At 36.6% G+C, this 21,678-nt stretch overlaps 1 protein-coding gene across 1 annotated transcript; it reads left to right on the top strand.

Annotated features, from left to right (window-relative positions):
* Nucleotides 1-129: 129 nt before the first annotated feature.
* On the top strand, nucleotides 130-21,195 carry ABCB10 (ATP binding cassette subfamily B member 10). The gene is made up of 13 exons (XM_026705178.2): nucleotides 130-650; nucleotides 3,967-4,167; nucleotides 5,605-5,807; nucleotides 7,820-7,954; nucleotides 8,616-8,762; nucleotides 11,271-11,406; nucleotides 12,466-12,561; nucleotides 14,053-14,262; nucleotides 14,773-14,852; nucleotides 15,110-15,290; nucleotides 16,544-16,587; nucleotides 17,465-17,499; nucleotides 18,774-21,195. Exons 1-13 carry the CDS (start codon nucleotides 299-301, stop codon nucleotides 19,024-19,026), a joined length of 2,073 nt encoding a protein of 690 aa, XP_026560963.1. The 5' UTR covers nucleotides 130-298; the 3' UTR covers nucleotides 19,027-21,195.
* Nucleotides 21,196-21,678: the final 483 nt, after the last annotated feature.

The raw sequence follows: 21,678 nt of genomic DNA, 5'->3' as shown, positions 1-21,678 counted from the left end.
TAAGGTCGGCCGGCTTGCACTCAGCGCGCCGCACCAACTCGGCCACCGCGGTTTACGGCTTGCTGGTCTTGGCAAAACGCTCGGCGAAAGCCGGAACAGCAGAGGGCGCCGCCGGCTTCCGAGCCCCAGCCCTGGGTCGCTGGCGGCCGGTTGAGTAGGGAGGAGGAAGCCTCAGCGGGAGCCTTATCAACGGGCAGCAGCGAGGGCAGGGCCGCGCTTCATGGGGCCGCGCCGACCCAGCTCGTGAGGGGCCGCCCTCTGCCCGCTCGGCCAGAGAGAAGGAATCGCCGCGGGCTCAATGGCGGGCTTGGCTCTCCGCCTTCCTTTGGTGGTGCGGCTGTGGCGACGGCAGAGCCTGCGGAGCTCCTCCTGGCCTCGGCTTCTCTTCCACCCGACTGTCCCCTGGAGCGCGGCATGGACCGCGGAGGGGTGCGGGGTCGCCGCTTTGGCCCCCGGCACTCTTCACCGTGTGCCGCTTTTTCCCCGCCCCGCCTCCTCCTGGGCAGCCGCGGCCGCCAAATCCTCGGGGAAGAAACCGGGCGACCCACAAGGAACCGAGCAGCCTCCGCCGGCAGGGCCCGACGAAGGCGCAGTCTCGGACGCTAAGAGGCTGCTGGCGTTGGCTTATCCGGAGCGCTTGAAACTGTCAGGTAATCTCTTCCCCGGCCGGGTCTCGCCTCCTCCTCGGCTGCAGCTCCCGGGTTGCAAAGCGCGCGGGGCGGTGTGTGTGTGTGTGGGGGGGGTTGATTTTATTCCTGCAATGTACCTTTCCCCTCTCGGGGAACTCGTAACTGGTTCCGTCAGGTAGCAAGGGAAAGGCTGCCGCTGCTGGCTGCCTTGTTCCCTTCCAGCCGTCACTCTGCCCTTCGTTCCACTCCAGCGTGGGCTCAAACAAATGCCCACTGACGGGGATGCCCCGCGCTGCTTTTGACTCCTTTGCTTGCCCTCAAGGTGCTTTTTCAAGAGGCAGTTGTACTGTCTGCTAGAAAGTCCATTTGCCTTTTGCAAAAGCATCTTTGGAACAACCATGGCCTGAGAATCCCCATAGACTTCTTTGCTCTCTCTAGCTTTTTCCTCCAAAAAGAGAGTGGTGATTGATCCTCAGCTCCAAGTTCTTTGATCCTAATGAGGTTCTACTCAACATTTACATGGATGTCAAGCCCATGTCTGTGACCTCCTCGCAAAATCCTTGCATATTGGACTAGAAGACCTCCAAGGTCCCTTCCAACTCTATTGCTCTGTTTTACTCCTGCCCCCAACCATATCTGGATCAGCAATTCCCTTTCATTTGCACACTACAATACTGTATGCATGTGTGTGTGTATTCTTAAGTTTTCGCGGGTGCTTACATGTATGGCATTCAGCTTTGCTCGGGTATTTTCCCAGAATCTCATCTGCCATCATCAGGCTTCTGTATTGTGTTCGTCTGTGAGTCAGACGTTTACAGTTGTTTCAGTTTTGGCAGATGGCAGATGAGATTCTGCCGAAACGTTGCTACAACTTTAAAAGCACAACTATAATGACGTGGGAAAATACCAGAACAAAGCTGAATACCATACATATACATATATATATATATCAATACTCCAATTTACCGGTAGTTCTCAACTTATGAACATTTATTTACTGACTGTTTGCAGTTAAAAAGGCACCCAAAAAAGAGGCTTGTGACCATTTTTCAGACTTACGACATTGCAGCATCCCTACGGCCACATGATCAAAATTCAAATTCTTGTCAACTAGCATGTAATTATAGCAGTTATAGTATCTTGGAGTCATGTGATTGATCTTCTGATCAGCAAAGTCAATGTGTAAAGACTTAACTGTGTTACTAACTTAACTCCAGTGATTCACTTAACAACTGTGGCATGAAAGGAGGTACAGTGGGGCAAAATTGCCTTAAGAACTGTCTTGCTTAGCAACAGAAATTTTGGGCTCAATTGTGGTCATGTCGAAGACTGCCTATAGCAGAGGTGGCTAACCTTTTTGGGCTCCTATGCCAAAAATTGTGCGTGCACTTGCACACTCACACTCACCCAGAAGGCAATGTGTGCGTCCCCCTACGGTATTTTCGGAAAAACAGGAAGTGACAAAACAGCTAGTTTTTGGCCAGCAAAGCCTGCAGAAGCCTTCCTCAAGCCTTTGGGAAGCTGAAAAAGGCCTTGAAACCCGCCAAAAATCAGCTGTGAGGCACGCACATGCACAGTGAGGTAAGTTTGCCTGCAGCTCATGTGCTGGCACAAGTGGCTCTGCGTGCCACAGGTTTGCCATCGTGGGCCTATAGTATCTTCTGGAAGTCTTGAGTTGCATCCATTATCATTTCTCACCATAAGCCTTTCATCCAGACTTCTCAGCATGATTTGCTTTCTAGAGGGGGAACTCTGATATACTGTGGGCTGCTGCTTCTTATTTTTCTTCTATATCTCTGAATAGTAGAAATACTTTGGGGGGCACTTCAGGGGTGCTAAAACAATCTGATATAGGCTGAAAAAATCTGGACAGCTTCTAGATGACAGCAAATGCTGTGAACAAAGGCAACTTCATTGGTTCTAACTCTTGGCCATCCCAAATATGAGGGGTCTAAATTAGAGGTCCCCAAACTTTTCCACTTATCCACACATGAAGTTTCAAATTGTTCATTGACCCCTAAACATTTATATGAAAATAACTTAGTAAATACTACAATAGTACTATTAATAATAACAATAAGTGATATCCATATGAATTGCTAATTCTCCACCTCACTTGGGATGTATTCACGTAGTGCTCCAGAAAAAATGGGGTTGGCTAGGTTTTGATTCCAATTTTTGCAGATCCAGAGAATTTGAGTTTGGAAGTAAACTAAAGTTCAAACCATTTCCCCACTGTTAACTTGTGTCCTATGTTGGCACAAATCAGTGCCATTGTCCCAGTCTTGCCTTGTATTTCTTGGGACTTCTGACTAAATCTCCTGCTGATTTGATATATATAATGTCTGTGCATCAATCATTACAGTAATAATGTTTAGTTTTCTTAGGTGTATTACTAAAGATACTGCTTGATATTATGCCATATTGCAAAATCAAATTATGTAATACCCACAGCTACCCCCACTGCAAAACAGTTTTTCATTTGAGCTTGTGGTGAAACTGTTCAAGTCAATTGCTGCATTAAGAATGCAATAAAACTTGAATCCATATGTAGTTCAAGAGTTGAGATATTGCATAAAAAAGAATGTAGAGGGATTTAGCTCATGTAGTATTTCGCTTTTGCAGCAGTACTGTGGCAGGGTAAATTGAACATAATCAAAGTTTAATGTAAATAATTTAAATTTATTTAAATGCAAATAAATTTAAATAAAAAATAAGTAGCATTCATAATGTAGTTTACATATATGAGATTGTTAAATGATCCCTTATATAATTTACAGGTGATATGGGAGGTTTTACAAAGTGGGGTTTGGTTTTACATTCTTTCAAATTGTTATGCCAGGTTCCTTAAAATAGTGACCTAGAGTACAAATAATGTCAAAGTATAATGTGGCTTGTTTGATTTTTTTATTTAGCACAGTGTCAGCTGAATCATTCAGCTTTGTAAATTGTGGTTTATGACTTTTATCAATGTAAAGCCAGTCATTGTGGCTTGTGTAAACTAGGTTTATGTGAACAAGATCACTAAAGTGGATTTTTGTTCTATATATCTAATGCATTGTATTTTGGTAATATGCCATATTTATTTTTAAGATGCAGTCCTTCGCACAGCCACCCTTACCTGGGATTATGCTAAATTGGCGGGAGATTATAAAATACCTTGCATTTAATTCAAAAACCCAATAAAACTTGCATTCACAATTTCAGTTTAGAATAGTGTTAACATTTAAAATATTTCTTTGTATTGTTTCTATAAAGAGCTTAAGTGTTTTATGAAATGTTAACTTAGAATAATTACTAAAAAGGTAATATGTTCATTCCCCTCCCTCCTATCCAGCTGCTATTGGATTTTTGGCTATTTCCAGTGTCATCACTATGTCTGCCCCTTTTTTCTTGGGGAAAGTTATTGATGTCGTTTACACAAATCCAACTGGTGACCTTGCAGAGAACCTATCCACGCTCTGTGCCTTATTAACTGGAATATTTATGCTCGGTGCAGCTGCCAATGGAATACGTGTCTACCTCATGCAGATTTCAGGTACCTGTACTTGGATGTAAAATTACATGGTTTTGTGAGCTGTATAGGCCAGTGGTAAATAAGATATTCAAAATACAGAGCCAGATACAACAAGAGTTTCTTGCCAGTGGATGGTCAGGCAGCAATCCACATGTGACCTAGAATTCTTTCCCAATCATAGAAATTGTGCTATTTAAACAAAACAAAAACCCCCAAAATTACAGCATCATTTCCATGGCACAAGCAGAAAAAAAACAAGAACAAACTTGAAATGCCCTTTTCTGTCTATAAATTATTACAAAGAGGCACAAAACATCTTATTTCTTTTGTGTTTGTAACCAATATTTCTTTCTTGATCCAGTATTTCATATATGCATATAGCTCTCTGCCTTTCTGTGCAATACATTTCTTACCAATAGAATATTTGTAGCTCAGGATTGAACTCTGGGATCCTTGGTGCTTTCTAAGCTTAGTTGTTTTCTTGCAGATGTTGCATTACCAAATTAGGTAGCATCTAGCACTGATTATGTTACCTAGTGTGGTAATGAAATGTCTGCAAGAAAACTACCAAGCACCAAGGACCTAACAATACATTTCTTTCTTGGTGCTGATAAATAGGATCTAGTTACAGGATAATAGTAGTACCTATTGTTTTATTGATTACATGGTTATAAGACATAGTTGGTTAGTACAGACATAGAATAAAATTACAGTTGGAACATAATACATTACCATTAAGCATATCATAATGTAAAATAAGGAGCTTTTATACTAAAAGTACATAGCATATAATAACCACCTCAATACAATTAATAGGTACGAATTCATTTATTTTAAATCTGTTTCACAGGGTCATGAAAAAGAAGCATTTTTATTGCTTTTTAAACTTTGGGTGATCCGCTTCCAAATATAACCCTGGTGAGGGATTATTCCACAGAACTGGATGAAGAAAATCTCTTCACCACGGTGTGGCTATTCTAGAAGTAATAGAGTCAAATGATCCTAGCTGGAAAACTGGTAAAACACAAATGGACATGATCCATCAGCAGATTTTTGTAATAATCAGCTCTGCCCATATGAAAGATCATTAAATTGTGATTCCTAGGTTCGTCACGGCCGGAGAGATCTGCAACAAATCTTGAAATTCAAACTAAGCAACAGGAAGGGGAGGGATAAGATGATCAAGGGAGAATACAATAATCTTATCGATATTTGGTTTCAAACAGTTGAAGCACATCCAATGTGAAATCCTGCGTAGACAGTTGGAAAAAGATGCTCACATAGTATCACCCACAATTGGGACAGGTAAATATAAATGAGACAGGTGAAGGACATCAGAATATAAATGGTAGAGAGCTTGGATTATCACAAATAACTTTGGTGAATGCTCATAATACTAGGGGTTTTTTAACTATTAAAATCCTGTCTATAAATTTCCATACTTCTTTACTGTTTTAGGGCAAAGAATTGTGAACCGTCTAAGAGCAACAATATTTTCTTCTCTCTTGAAACAAGAAGTAGCTTTCTTCGATAAAACCAGCACAGGGGAGCTGATTAATCGCTTGTCTTCAGACACAGCTCTCTTGGGCCGTTCAGTCACTGAAAACCTTTCGGATGGGTTAAGAGCTGCAGGACAGGCCTCAGCTGCTGTTGGGATGATGGTATGTGTTTGCATTGTTCTTCCATTTTTGCAGATCCTTTGGTATAACACTGTTCCCCCACTTCATCCATCCATCTTCATAGATTTACTGTATTAGAATAGATGAGAAATTTAATAACTAGCTCTGCACGTTGCATTGAGGAGCTATTTTAACAACATTTTGTTGAAAAATATCTAATTGACTGGTGTGATGATTAAAAGATTGGAATTGGACTAGGGAAGATTCTCTTTCGAGCTCACTGGATAATAATAGGCCAGTCTTTTTTTCCCCAGTCGCATCTACCTTGCAGTGATATTGCTAGGGAATTAGGGAACGCATATTTCATTCATATTATAATTCACAGAAAAAAGAGACATAAAGATCACAACAAAATATCAGCCATTAGTCATGGTTTACCAGCTACAATGACATTGCTCAACCAAAGACAATATGGTTTGAGGACATACCTTGAACTAAGTTGTTGTGTAGTGCAAATAATAGAATTATATTTAATTACATGTTAGGAAAGAAAAAATAACTCAGTGGACAGAAGTTAACAGCACTCTATTTGTACCACAGATTAATAGTTTCTATAATAAAAAAAAATCATACAATTGCAGCTTCCCATCAATAGCACTATAATACAGTAGACAAAAATGTTACATTACATATGAATATCTAGAGTCTTTTGACTCCAAATGTCCTTTTTATTTTTTTCTTCCTAAGGTTTTCCCACAACTGATTTTTCAGATCAATCAAGTGTTGCTTCGCTAGTTGCAACAGGAATTTACTGACTAGCTCAATGCCCAAGTTTGATGTTGTAAGCTGAGAGAGAGAGTGACTGGCCCAAAGTCACCCAGCCGGCTTTCATGCCTAAGGCAGGACTAGAATTCAGAGTTTCTAGCCTGGAACCTTAACTACTAGATTAAACCTGCTCTCTCTAAATGTGTTTTTTAAATTTATCAGTAAAAAAGATTCCCATGTGCTTTGCTTTATATGAATGATGGTGGAGAGGTCACAAGATATAAAAGGGAAAAGTAAAACAAAAAATACAAAAAACTAATCATTGGATCATGTTAGTCTCTCTTCCTTCTATTTTGTGTTGTAGTGCAGTTGCATCCTGCAGCATGGAAGCGATTGTATTATAAAAGTGATTGGAACTGATGTTGATAGCTGTGTAGCTGTATAATAGATGTTATTGCTCATAATAACTATGGCATAACTTCAAATAAATAGCTCAGCAAGTATTGAACACAACTATTGAATTCAGTAACTAGTACATGAGACTCACCTGATTGGATTTTACAACCATTTTATGATGGGTAAGGCACTTCATTGTGGTGGTTAAACAAATCATGTGGTCATTAAGTGAACTACATGGTTGTTAAGCAGATCCATTCTCTTTAATGGGTTGGGAGTTTTTTTCTGCATACTGGCAAAAATCCCACCAGAAACTAACAAAAACACTACAAATTGTGGTTTGCGGGTAAGTGTGCAGCAGTCATAACTTCAAGGGTAGGTCTTAAGTAACTGTCCTTAAATCTGACATGATGTCAAACGATCTTTAAGTGACTGGTTGTTAAGGGAGGAGGATTACCTATACATGTAACCCTTGCTTACCAACCATTCATTGAGCAACCATTTGAACTTGTGACAATGCTACATGAGTAGTATTTACAACTGATCCTCAGTCATTGCAGCGCCCCCTTCATGTGATCATAATCTGGGCATTTGGCACCCGGATAACAATTACAACATTTCATTGTCATATGGTCACCGTTTGCAACCTTCTTTTCCAGCTTCCTATAGGTAAAAGTCCATGGGGAAGCTGGCAGGAGGTCCCAAAAGGTGACCACGTGACATCCTCACTTAACAATAGTCAGGTTTGCTTCATGACAGCATCCAGAAGCAACCAAAATCCTGGTCCCAATTGCCATTGTTAATAGAGGACTAATTGAAACATTTGATTTATCGATCTAACAAAGCCTCTGTAAACTGCATTTAAAAATTAATCACTGCTTTTTTGCTTCTAGTTTTTTGTGTCTCCCAAACTTGCTACATTTGTCCTGACTCTCGTGCCATCCCTGGCTGTCATAGCTGTGCTTTATGGAACGTATTTACGAAAACTGTCTAGAATGACACAGAATTCCCTTGCAGAAGCCACACAGGTAGGTTCTCCATTGTTCAAATGAGAATGTTGAAAGATCGTGCTAAACTGGCCTTTGCTCTTTTCATTCATATCCCCCACAAGTTCCTACTAGGAGTCTGATTGAAGTCATTTCCACGTAGCCATCCTTGTAATTCCCCAATTTGAAGTATTCTTTTTCGTACAATCACATCTCAAACTATCTTATAGCTCAAGATGCTTGAAGAATTTGTTCTCTAGGGATTGTTCTTTGAGAAGTTCAGTGTTAATTGATCCAAACTAATTAACACAATGATTCAAATTAGGCTATCCTTTTAGAAGGATTTTGCCTTTCTCTTTCTTATAATATGCTGCCAAATGTATTTTAAAATGCATACTATTAGATAAAATACACTTTAAAAGTATCTTTTAATTTTGGCTGATTAAAAAGAAATAGCTCATTATGGAAATAGTTTTAATATATAGGTTTGTGAATGGACATAAATTTTTTTGACAGCCTGAATATAAGGTAAATCCATTCTTCCCTGGCCTTGTATGTTGTATTACAGGGTGATAAATGCATTAGACTATGTAAATAGTATAGGAGAAAAGACTCACTGTTAGTTTAATAACAAGATGCAATGAGAGCAATCTGGGAAGGCTTATGGGAAATGTGTTAATTCTTAACATTTTGTTTACTACAGTTAGCAGAAGAAAGGATTGGAAATTTAAGAACAGTTCGAGCTTTTGGGCATGAGTTAACTGAAATGAAAAAATATGACAACAAGATTCAGTATGTTCTACAATTGGCCAAAAAGGAAGCAATAGCTGGAGCAGGATTCTTTGGAGCAGTAAGTATATGAAGAAGGTGAGGAATCATCTGTGTATTTCTGATAAGTGTTTCCTTGAATATTTAAATTGTTATTTTGACAAATCTTGTAATTGCATTTTTTTATCATGACCATCAATAAATTAATGTACTGAATAGGTTTACAGAAATTATTTTTAAGTATATAAATATATTATAAATATATTTTTATGAAGCCACTCCATTCTTAGATAACAATGTTATTTATTTTATCATTTTATTTATCACATTTTAACTGCCCATCTCCCTCCCTCCCTTATGTAGAGAACAGGAAAAAAGCAAGAAACACTAAGGCAAAAAAATTCTAATGTTAAGGAAAAAAAATAGAAAAGTAAATGGAACTGAAATTAATTTTATATCAACATTTTTCACTGTACCTCTCCGTAACTTTCTACCTTTGCAAAACTTCTTCTACGTTCTACCACATCTGTATACCATTTCATATGCTGCTTTTTGTCCACTACCCCTCTCATTTTAACCATAACTTTTTTAGTCTTCCCCTTCCTTCTAACTTATTTATTTTTCCTTAACTGTTATTTTTTTTAATCACCCAGCATTGACTGTGCACAAAAATATACATATGTTCATGCTCTTGACACACATACTTTTTCCATTAACACAAACATTCCTTATATTTTGAGTTACAGATGCATTGAACAAGCAAAAAGACATCACAGCTGGATTCATTCCTAAAGTAGGACGAGAACTCACAGTCTCCCAGAGTCTTGCCTGGAGTCTTAACCATCAGTTTTACTTAATTCCAACTTTCATCTCCATATTTACATAATATTCCAGAACTTAAGCATATTGAGTTTCTCATATATTTTCTCTTAATCAACAAATGCAAAATAAATATTCTTTTTTATGTGGCCTGGAAAGCAGAAAGAAGTCTCATCTGCCTTTCATAAAGCCTCACTGTACCTCCCCAAATTGACATTGTCATCTGCTGACACATTTGAATCAGAATCCTGCCACTTTCCCACCAAATTAATCCCCTTATGGGTTTTTCCCTTTGTATAAAGGAACATTTTTCCAAACATCAGGTACTGATGTAGTCTTTACAGACAAATTAAAATGTTGCACAGCCACTCTATGAGCAAACCACATATTATAACATTTCTTCTAGTATACTGTATATTTCTGTAATTTTATTATTTTTCAACTTTCTCATAGCATTTTTTTTTCTTGGACAATAATACTTAAAATACTGGAAGTTTCAGTTCTACTCCTCATTATACCATTGTCATTCTCATAAGCCATCTCTCAAATATGTACTCATTCCAGCATTTCCTCATTTCAGTAAGGTCCCAGATTATTTTATCTACCATTCACTCTGGTAGAGATTCTTTGTTTGGCTCACTTCTTCCACTTCTGAAACAAAGTTCTATTTCCATTAAAATTGCTCCACATTTTCTTTGCCTTATTTAATTCCTTGCTCTCATTCCTTGCTCTTTTTGCAACTATCTTTTTTTCTCTATATACACATTACACGGTGTGTTTCATGAATTTTTGCAGGAATCCTTCTGTTTGCATTTTTCCCTCATTCTGTTTCTTTCACCATCTTTGTGATAAGCATCCTTTTTCATATGCCACATATATTTTTACTGTGCTTTTAAATTATTTTCACAGTGTTCTAAACAACTTCTACAATCCTCAGCTCTTAGATGCACATTCCATTTGTTCTACTGAGGGGCTAAGTTATATTCAGATTCTTTTTCACATAACCTTTTCATTTGTGCTTGTTCTTCCTGCAATCATTCATTTCAGTGCTGAAATACAGCACTGTTTTTTTCTACTTTGTTCCTTTTTCTCCAAGAGCTATTTCTAAGAAGTGGTCTTTCTCACATTCAATGTTCTTACTGCCTTTGAACCCTTCATTAAGTTTGGAAAGCAATGAAATGTACCACTCAAGTGTGCTTACAGAAGCACAGGCACACACCCAAGTAGTTTGTCCTGTTTTACTTTGAAAAGACAAATGAGATACTGCATTTGTTTAGTTATGAATCTGAGGGGTAGGTGGGATGAAGCACTGCATTATTAGCCAGCAAGTGATCATTAACTGGCTGATATTTTCTGGCTTCAACTATTGGCCAGAACGTTAAAAACACTGATTGTCTGGTTTAGAGTTCTGTAAACTTAAAACCATGTAAATAGACCTATGATGGTAGTCTTCAAAAGCTGAGTAGAATTAAAAAATAGTTAAAGCATTCCCAGGTGCATTTGAAACCAGATTCTGGATCAGATGTTGAAAATGCTAGTCATATAAAAGTGCCCAAAAATAATCTGTATTAGAGGATTGGTGTTTTTAATTATGGGATACGAATTTAATTATAAATACTAAAGTATTATTAGGATAGATTTCTTGATCTTATTTTAGGCCAAGGTGGGTGAGGGGTGCCTCTTCTTCCTTCTCTTGTAATATTCATCCATACATCTAAAGAATTACATGAAAGTCCTGCAATCAGTACTTTTCCCTTTTCTTTCTTTACAGACGGGGTTATCAGGCAATTTGATTGTGCTTTTTGTTCTCTACAAAGGAGGATTACTGATGGGTGGTGCCCATTTGACTGTTGGTGAACTGTCTTCTTTCTTAATGTATGCTTTCTGGGTTGGCATAAGCATTAGAGGTAATACTGTATATTCTTAAAAGTAAACTTTTAAAACAAATAGACACGATATCAGATCAGAAGACAAAAGATCGGCCATCTCCAATTTGCCTTTTTGCAGATGTATGGAGTACATTTCCCAAAATTGCTAGCTTGTCTGTCCAGTGTTAATCTCTCCTTACAGAACAGCTCTTGTTGCACCAAACTGACTAAACAATTATTCAGGTGCTAGAGCAGGGTTTGGCAGCCTTAAACACTCAAAGAGCCATGTGAACGTATTTCCCACAGAAAAGAAAACACCGGGAGTCACAAAACCTTTCCCATGCCTGATTATTTCCTGAGCGGCCACAAAACTAGCATATGAACATTGAATTAAATGTTCTGTTTTATTCTGAAACTTTTCATTTCTTGGATTTATCCATAGTTGGCCTACCGTGGGTCGAAAAGCTCAATAAATCGTTTCTGGCAGGTGTCACACATTGGCGGTTGTGACACATATTTTGAGCAACAGGGAGCTACAGCAGAGGGGTGAAAAAGCCACATGCGGCTCCAGAGGGAAACTGTGCTAGAGGGTCAGGGGTCAGCAAGAGCATTCATCCAGCCCAGTGTGTCTCAACCTTGGCAACTTTAAGATGTGTGGACTTCAACTCCCAGAATTCCTCAGCTAGATGCTGGGGAATCTTAAAGTTGCCACAATTGAGAAACACTGACCTAACTTTTTGAATGGTTAACAAATTCCAACTCTGATGAATGCGAGAGATAATCTAAAACGGCAGTTCTGCCTGCCATTTTATGGATATTCTTTATTTAAAAAAAGGGAAATAAAACAAATAGTTCTAGGCTATGTGCTTACTTTTTCTGCTGCTAGGGGTGAAAATGAAGGAAGAAAAGCAAAGCCCATGTTCAATTTCTGTTCCTGCCTTAAACAACCCAATCTTAGGCTATGCCCTATTTACCTGTACTAGCTGGCTATTTCATTCTAGCTGTTTGTAAACTGACTGGCAAAACTTGTTTAACAAACATGCAGTACCTGTTTTTGAACATGTATAACAATAGGGGTACTTTTTTTTTCTTTCCTAGGATTAAGCTCTTTTTATACTGACTTAATGAAAGGTTTGGGTGCAGGCGGGCGCTTGTGGGAACTTATTGATCGCAAGCCACAACTTCCTTTTAATGGTAATGTTCTTAATATTTGTTTAAGATGATAAAATATCCATATGTCATGCAATATCACACAAAAATGAACATTTTCATAAATTAGAAGTTATTCTAGTAAAGGATGTAAACGAAGTACACATTTAATGTCATAAATGATCCCCAAAAATGGACTTACTCATTTGATGCCACAAAAAACATGCATAAATTGGTTATGGTGAAGATTTTGTGTGCATCCTTTTAAACGGTTAACATTTTGAAACTTCTCTAAACTACATTTCACATCTTATGATATTCAAAATGGATGCCTTATGGTTAGTGCATTTCTTCCTTTAAAAATCCTCCTGACAAGATGAAAATAACTATAATGTCATTATGTTACTGGCTATGGCCCCTGTAGCACTCCAAGGCTTATTTTATTATAGTTATTGGTGGGTGGGGTGGGAATATGTATTCTGTGTGTGCATTCCTACCCAACCCTCCAATAATTTCTCCCTGTGCCTTATGGAATGCAGTAAAGCACTATAAAAGTACCACACCTATGGCAATTTGAAATGAAATTGAAGTAGAGTTAGCACTCTGATTAGTAACATCATACATACATAAACAAATGAATTAAGATTTGATAATCCCTTGCCAGGAATAGGAGTGATTTCTGTTCTAGCTGTGATATACATCCTGTGCCATTCTACCTTCTTTCATAAAATCACAATTCTTTCGTTTCCTATTCTCTGTTCTTTTGTTGCTGTTACTGGGAACGTGACCTAATTACAGTTAGTCCTCAACTTTCAACAGTTTATTTAATGACTGTTCAAAGTTACAACAGCGCTAAAAAAAGGATTTATGATGGTTTTTCACACTTAACACTGTTGTAGCACCCGCATCATTATGTAATCAAAATTCAGACACTTGGCAATTGATTCATGTTTATGATGGCTGCAGTGTCCCGGGGTCATTTTGTGATCTTCTGACAAGCAAAGTCAATGGGGAAGCCAAATTCACTTAACAATGATGCTACTAACTTAACAACTGCAGTGATTCACTTAAAAAAACTGTGGCAAGAAAGGTTGTAAAATGGATCTCACTTAACTGTCTCATTTAGCAACAGAAATTTTGGGCTCAATTGTGGTTGTGAGTCAAGGGCTACCTGTATATTATCAATTCTGGAATGGACTAAGAATACCTTTGGGCCCAACTTGACCATAACCAGGTCTTAGAAATGTTAGGCTATGAGGCACCAGAGGAGGAGGAATTTCATCTCCTGAATGTACCAACAGCTGGGATTCATGCTTTGTTCTGTAATCAGACTAGCACAAATTATTTGACGACTCAATTTTCAGAATGTCCAGATTCAAGTAACCCTAGTTTACAGAATCTTAGTAAAGTATCATATTGACCATATTTATTCTAGTAAATTTTCAGTGCGAACAATTGGATTTGTCTTTACTAAAACATGTTTGAATGATATATTATTGATGTTACTTTCATTTTTGAATTTTCATGTCTATTTAGAGGGAACAGTATTAAGCCAGGATGTTTTCAGAGGTGCTCTTGAGTTCAAAAGTGTCAAGTTTGCATATCCAACACGTCCAGAAACATTGATTTTTGAAGACTTTTCTCTCAGCATGCCTGCAGGTTCTGTCATGGCCCTAGTAGGCCCAAGTGGATCTGGCAAATCGACAGTTGTATCTCTTCTCTTGAGGCTTTATGATCCACTCTCAGGTAGTTACATGTGTTTTTGTGAATATGTTTGAACATCTGTTACTGGCTATACATCTGATTAAAGATCAAAACACAATTTGTGGAGAAGTATAACCTTTGTAGAATTGGTTGGAAGACTATTTACAAGATAGTTGAGATAAAATGTATCATTGCCATTTTATAACTTGAGCCTTTATTACTGAAATAGGAGCAATATATATAGTTAAGGGAATATTTCAGGCAATGTATATATAAACTGCCCGTCCCTATGCTTTTCTTGATAGGATTTGACATGAATGTGCTGGAATCATAATTTCTTATATTAGAGAGAGAGAGAGAGAGAGAGAGAGAGATGTCTCTAGAAATCACTTATTCTATGCAAGGTGAAATCAGTTCCTGCCGAGAATATTTTTTAAAAAAAATATTCCTAATTTGATAAGATGTAATTATGAACTTCTGTGTATTTTCAACCTCTTCACCCTCATTGTTGTCTAACATATTATCTAACACAATTCTCTTAATTTATTGAAGGAAGCATTACTGTTGATGGGGTTGACATCCGTCAGCTAAACCCACTATGGTTCAGGACTAATATTGGAACAGTAAGTCAGGTAAAAGAGCAGCAAAGTTTTCTTAGAGTATTTGCAGATCCTAATTTATTTTAAAATGTCAGAGGCCTTTTTTTTTGCCCCTCTAACTTTTTAATTTGCCTCATGCCCCTTTAAAGCAATCGTACTCATCGCTGTTTATGAAAAAAAAGTGTTCCTTTTAATTTCTATGGTCACATGTTAACTTATTTCATTTATGATCTCATCTGGGCATTTGTGTACCTGTATTGCCATATTCATTATGCTTTTTCGTACACTAGGAACCCACTCTGTTCTCATGCTCTATTGCTGAAAACATAGCCTACGGCGCAGAGGATCCATCCACAGTAACTCTTGCCGAAATTGAGAAAGTTGCCAAAATTGCAAACGCTTCTAATTTTATCCAAAATTTTCCAAAAGGATTCCACACTTTAGTTGGAGAAAAAGGTATTCTTCTCTCTGGTAAGACTATGTCATTTAAAAATCTATTTTCATAATTTATGGCTGTTATAGAAGGAATTACCTTTCCCTGTTTCATTCTGCTGTGGATTTCATTTTGCTATAAGACAAATCTCTTTCTAAAACACCTTCTGCTCTTCTTCTGACTTCCCCAAGGGATTCCAGGGATAGGGGTACCGAGACCATATGCCCTTTATTATAAAGGACAGTTCTTTACAGGCAAGTGGCTCATATTTATGACAGTTGCAGTGTCCCAGAGTCATGTGATCCCTTTTTGCGACTTTCTGACAAGCAAAGTCAGTGGGGAAGCCAGTTTCACTTAACATCCATGTTACTAATTTAACATCTGCGGTGATTCACTTAACAACTGTTGCAGGAAAGGTCCTAAACTGGGGCAAAACTCACTTAGCAACTTATTTTGAGCTCACTTGTGTCAGAAGTCAAGGATTATCTGCATTTCAGAAAATTGTCCTTTAGATTTATTTATTTTTCAGGAACTTTGTCCTTTATTTTTCTCATTTAATTTTTACTGTGCAAATTGCAGCTTTTCACATTTAGTTGAAAAATGTGGAAATTGAATTGTCCTTTTAAAATAAGATGCTGTTTGATTTTAGATATTTTTTATTACAGTGGCATTCTGGCAAAGTTTCCCTTGATTGTGCTCCTGAATTTTCCTTTGTAAAGCCTAGTTATAAGCACAAACAATTCTTTTATTCTTACTGACCTTTTCTAGATTTGCCCTTTTCAGGTTTGTCTTACTTTTTTTTTTTGCCCCCAAGGGAATGTGATCAGTGTAGTTGTGGGAGATGGAGAAGAGGAAAGGAAGAATTCTATTCTACTAAGAAATACTATTCTGTCAGCATCTAGACCAGTGTTTTACAACCTCAGCAACTTTAACATATGTGGACTTCAGCTTCCCCAAATCCCCTAGCCAGCATTCTGGGAGTCTACACATCTTAAAGCTGCTGAAGTTGAGAAACACTGTCTAGACACCTTTTCTTAGAACTGCATATGCTTGATTGTACTGATTTCAATGTCATCTCTTGAATTCTAGTAAAACGCTTAAAATGATCTTGTTTTTAACTGCAGTGCCATAATCATTTTCTGCAGTAAAGCATTTAAGTCAGATTTTTCACAGGTGAAAGAAAATAAACTAATGTACCGATACATGTCATTTGTTTTTAATGGCAGAGTACTTTAAAGAAATAGAATACATAAAATGCATGCAATATTTACGTTATGTTTTTTATGCAAAGGTGGGCAGAAGCAGCGAATTGCAATTGCTCGAGCTCTTCTGAAGGTAGGCCTTTTTTCTTCTGTGCCTTTAAAGAGAGAAAAGGAGCAAGGAAGATATACAGTATGACAAAAATGATTTGAATGAAGGGAAATGGGAACTCACATGCATTCATTGCATTTCATGATATATAAGAAATGCAATGAATGCATGAGAGTTCCTATTTCTTTTAATTGAAACTATTCTTTCAATATAACTGTTTATTATGCATATTTTAATAGCCTGCTTTTACTGTGCTCTCATTACATTGCCTTTTTTAAGAGTTGTAAAACATCTTGTAATTATTGAACCTTATTTTATACCAAGGGTCTTCAAACTTGACAGCTTTAAGACTTGTGGATTTCAGCTCCCAGAATTTCTCCTACAATCCTCAGGAATTCTGGGAGTTGAAGCCCACAAGTCTTAAACTTGCCAAGCTTGAAGACCCTTGTTCTATACAGGTTTTTATCTTAGAATAACCAGCTGTGAAACCATAGGTTTTCATTAACCCTAAGAAGACAATAATTTTGATCAGGATTTTAAAGGATTTTAAAAAGTTTTTTGTACTATAAGTGGGGTGGTTGGCTATGTAATAATAGTAGAGCTTGAAATTTAGTTTTAAAATGCAGTCTTTTCAATGTCTTATAGTTTGACCAAGTTTTACATGAAAGAAAAAGGCTTTGAAAAGATGTCTTTTCTAACTTAATTTTCTTTCTTTTGGTCTCTCTCTTTCTCCTTCTCTCTCTTATATTTTGTGATAAAGTATTTCAGTAATTTATTAATATTGCTTTAGAGAAAACATCTCTTGATGCCTATTAAAATCTTTAATAAAACTGACATTCCTTTACAATTTTTTTTGTATAAACTTCTGATCTCAATATTTTTGTATTTGTTCTGTTTTTAGAATCCCAAAATTCTTCTTCTTGATGAAGCAACAAGGTAAATAATAAAAATTAGGAAATTTATGGGTAGCTTGGACAATATTGAAGTTGTTTCTTACTAAATTACTATTCAATCCCAAGAGACTTTCTGGTATCTTTACTACTGATTCCATGACAATACATTGCAAATATTTTTCCTCAGTTTGTAGCTTTGACTTTTTCTCCCATTGTTCAGATATTGCTCTTCTTTTAAACGGGGGTGGGGTGGGTGGGGTGTTAGCATCCTAGTTACCAGAGGAAATGTGAACAATTTCATGAATTTGCTATACAATAAATGGTGTTTTGTGACTATCCATGTCTTCTGGAGCAACCATTTTATTGATAGGAATCTGTCCCAGACCAGCTGTTTTCTTCCATGTCAGAACATCCTGCCAGAATTCCATATGTACACATAATGCTGTTCCAGATGTCTTTTCATGAATTTGAAGTTGTGCATACATTTAATGCTTCTAGCCAACTCAGTAGAAGGGTTTGTAAGAGTGTGCTCTAATGTTTGGATACATGCAGGTCAGCTGGTGAACTACTTCATCTGATCCAACCCAAAAGATACAATTCTCAGGATAATATAAACTAAACAGTCTTTATGGCTGGATTTGTACAAGTATGCCTAGTCCAACCCACCGCCAAAGCAGGAGACCCTACACCATTTCTGATAGATGGCAGTCCAGTCTTTCCTTGAAAGCCTCCAGTGATGAAGCTCCCACAATTTCTGAAGGAAAGCTGTTCCATTAGTTGATTGCTCTCACTGCAGCTGTCATTAATACAAGCCAGTTGCTGAGCATGCGAATTTTGATCATGGTGACCATTGGGATACTCTAATGGTGAAAAATGGTCATGTCACTTTTTTCAATGCCAATGTAACTTTGAACGGACACTAAATAAATGGTTGGAGGATGAGGAGTATGTGTTCAGTACAGCATGCTAGCACAGTCAAGCTTCTCTAAGTCATTCCTATTTCATGATTCTACAATACTTCTTCATGCTATGAGATATTTAAATTGCAGATTAAAAATGAGAATGTCTTAACTCAGTTTTGGGGACATCATCTGTAAAATATTGGGCACTCTTTGTTGAAAGCAAATCTCTCAAAAATTTAAATAATTGCTTTTGCTTAAAAATCCTGACACCATTAAATATTGTTTTAAAAACAATTATAAATTTTAAATGAAAATGAAATGAAAAAAGTTATACAGACAATTATGCTGTAGTAAAGTATCTGCACTAAGGTTAATAATGGGGAGAATAACCTTTTACATTCTATTCATTAATTAGTGCTTTGGATGCAGAAAATGAGTATCTTGTCCAAGAAGCATTAGACCGGTTGATGGAAGGCAGAACTGTTCTTATTATTGCTCATCGACTCTCCACCATTCAGAATGCAAATTCTGTTGCAGTTCTGGACCAAGGCAGAATAGTTGAGTGTGGAAAGCATGAAACACTGCTTGCAAACCCAAATGGACTTTTCAGCAAATTAATGAAAAAACAGTCTTTTATTCAAAATATTGAACATTTTGCATCTAATTGAAAAACATCCTTTTTTAAAAAAAGAATGAAAAGGTCTAACTAGGGAAGGGAAATGTACTATTTCCAAGAATTTAAATTATGTTTGAATAAATGTGTTGTATATATTTTTCAGTGTACTTCAGATATTTGCAAAAAATTATTATCTTAAGTTTTTTATTCAAAGCTTTTAAGTTTTTTTATTGTGGTGCAATCCAAGAGTGAATTGTTTTTAAGATTCTACAGTTGCTATATGATTAATGCAGGGGTGGATATACTTTCCAGACCCAGGTGACATTGTATAACCTGGTTGCCTCCTTCCCAAATCAAAGAAACTTAAGAAGTTTGCCAAGTTTTTGCAAAGGATCTACCTGGGAGTACAGTAAATAGCCCACTGCTGATCCCTAGATTAATGGATATATCAAGACTGCTTGCAGAATTTATTTTTATGATTTGGCAGCCTACTTTGAATTTTCAGCTAGTTTATTTTCACGCCAAATTTCTTTTCATGCTTTGTCTTGCTATTAAATCATTATAATTTTAATAATTTTATCATTATTATGAAGAAAAACTAGATTCACTAATACAAAAACCCTCATGATTTGGTCAACAAATATTATTAGTCAAAGCAAATTCTACCACATCCCTGCTTTTAAAATATTTGATTTCTTTATGTTCCCGATTGGATATCAAGAAATAACTTATCCAACAAATTATGTTTTGCCGACAGTATCTTGATAGATGTCTTGTCTTTTGTCTTTCAAACCACTCTCTTCCATTTTTCCTTTACCTGTTGTTCGTTTTAAATGATCAGTATTTTGTAGCACAGAAAACTTATCAGACCTGTTTTCTTTGAAGACTCTCCTCTTAAGGGAAAACAACAATAAATTTGAAAAAAATAATTCTAATTACTGGCAAACCTGGTCAGTGTGTTAACATCTAGCTAGTCAACTAATAAATAGTGCTATTTTGACTACAACTCTGCAATATAGAAGTAGAATTCTAAAAATCAATGTTACATTAGTTTACCCATACAGAAACTCATACTGCTTGCCATTATATGCACAGATGAAGGGAAAGGATCATCAATATTGTATTTTCAAACAGTTACAGTATTCAGCTAAACATAGATAAAAAAGTGGGAAGTAGCATGTATTTAAGCCACAGTGTGATAGTTTTACTTAAAGTGCCACCAATTAACATCCAATGAGTTGAACTTAGAATTAACTGATCAATGTATAAAATGGAAGATACGATTATTGATAAGTATTCAAAAAATATTAACTCAAAATGTATTTCCATACTTCCACTTTACATTTGGTTCATATGATGGTATACAATACTACTATCTATATGACTTGTCTTAAGACTTCTCATGGGTTGAATTTGTATTCGATTAGAACACTTATGTCTACTGGATGCCCAAAAGGTGTCCCCAAGCTCCCCAATTTTTCTCTGCAAGCAAACAGCCAAGCCCAGACAACATCAAGGACCCCACAAATATAAAACTATTGATTAGGACAAAATGTTGGGATGTTGGTATATAAATGAAACTTTTCACAATTTTCACAAATTATGGTGATCAATTATTTTGAAGAAATTCAATTATTTTCACATTAACTTCAAATACTGTAGCAAAACTCCTGGATTTTTTCTTTACTAACAGACTTCATTGTTATTGGTCCTTCCCAGTTTAGTGACACATAAAGTTGGCACTGTAATTATTTATGTTCCATTCAAGTGGCCATGAAGACTATAATTGGCATCATGCTTACTGTAGTTTTTTTAAAAAATTCAATTGTCTTAATGTCATTTAATATAGGGGGTATTTTGCAGCTGACCAGAACCAAAATAGTTTTTTATTCCTGCAAAGAACCAATTCTTTACTATAGTTAATTCCTGGTTACTGGGGGATGCAGATTGTGATGAAGTATTTAGTAATGTAGCCTAAAGCAACGTTATCTAATTTTGATATAAAGAACATTTTTTCTACTCTTTGTTCCATAGTTCTTGTGAGTAATATTTTGTATAACAATAAAATGTATTAATAAACTATATGACATTTTTCTGTTCTTACCCTCTTTATGCTTAAGTTTTCTCAGTTTCAGATATTCTTTTTACATTTTCAAGTGTAATGAGGCATACCTTTTTGTTTTTAAACAAAGACTAAATAAAGCAGTATTCTTGTATAAAATGTTATGTTATCTTTCATTTAATACCATTTGCCTCACTGTAGGCAGTTGTGGCACAGTTGCTAATGTAATGGATGAAAAGTATGTTTTTCCACCATCTTTGTTAAAAAGTAAACGTAATCCACAAAGATATGTCAGTTATTCTTTTATAAATACATAATTGTGTATATGCTAAAGCAAAGCTATATGAATAAAATGATAATGGCAACATTTTCTAATTGGATCAATAGTAACAAATTTGGTGATAGGAAATGATTTTGCATTGAGATTTGCTTTTGTTGTCTAACTACGGCCTGCAAAAGTTCTGAGAGTTCTTTATAAATAGTGCAAAGATGTAGTAATTTGGGTGGGTCTACAATATGATGGAGAGATTAATTACTCCCAATAAATTGTCTGACTTAAATTGATACTATCTTAGAAAGCATTATTAAAATGATACTATACAGAGGTACCAATATCAAACTGTTATGAAAAGTGCAATACAT

The sequence above is a fragment of the Pseudonaja textilis genome, chromosome 1, assembly GCF_049901715.1.
Source record: "Pseudonaja textilis isolate UNSWEBS1 chromosome 1, rPseTex1.2, whole genome shotgun sequence".
NCBI lineage: Eukaryota > Metazoa > Chordata > Lepidosauria > Squamata > Elapidae > Pseudonaja > Pseudonaja textilis.
This window is presented reverse-complemented; position numbering and strand designations above follow the sequence as displayed.

Excerpts from the sequence above, each read along its gene's own strand:
- ABCB10 (XM_026705178.2), top strand. The coding sequence starts at position 299 with ATGGCGGGCTTGGCTCTCCGCCTTCCTTTGGTGGTGCGGCTGTGGCGA. Across the intron at positions 11,407-12,465 it reads GGTTGGCATAAGCATTAGAG|GATTAAGCTCTTTTTATACT; the intron begins GTAATACTGTAT and ends TTTCTTTCCTAG. Across the intron at positions 16,588-17,464 it reads TTGCTCGAGCTCTTCTGAAG|AATCCCAAAATTCTTCTTCT; the intron begins GTAGGCCTTTTT and ends TTCTGTTTTTAG.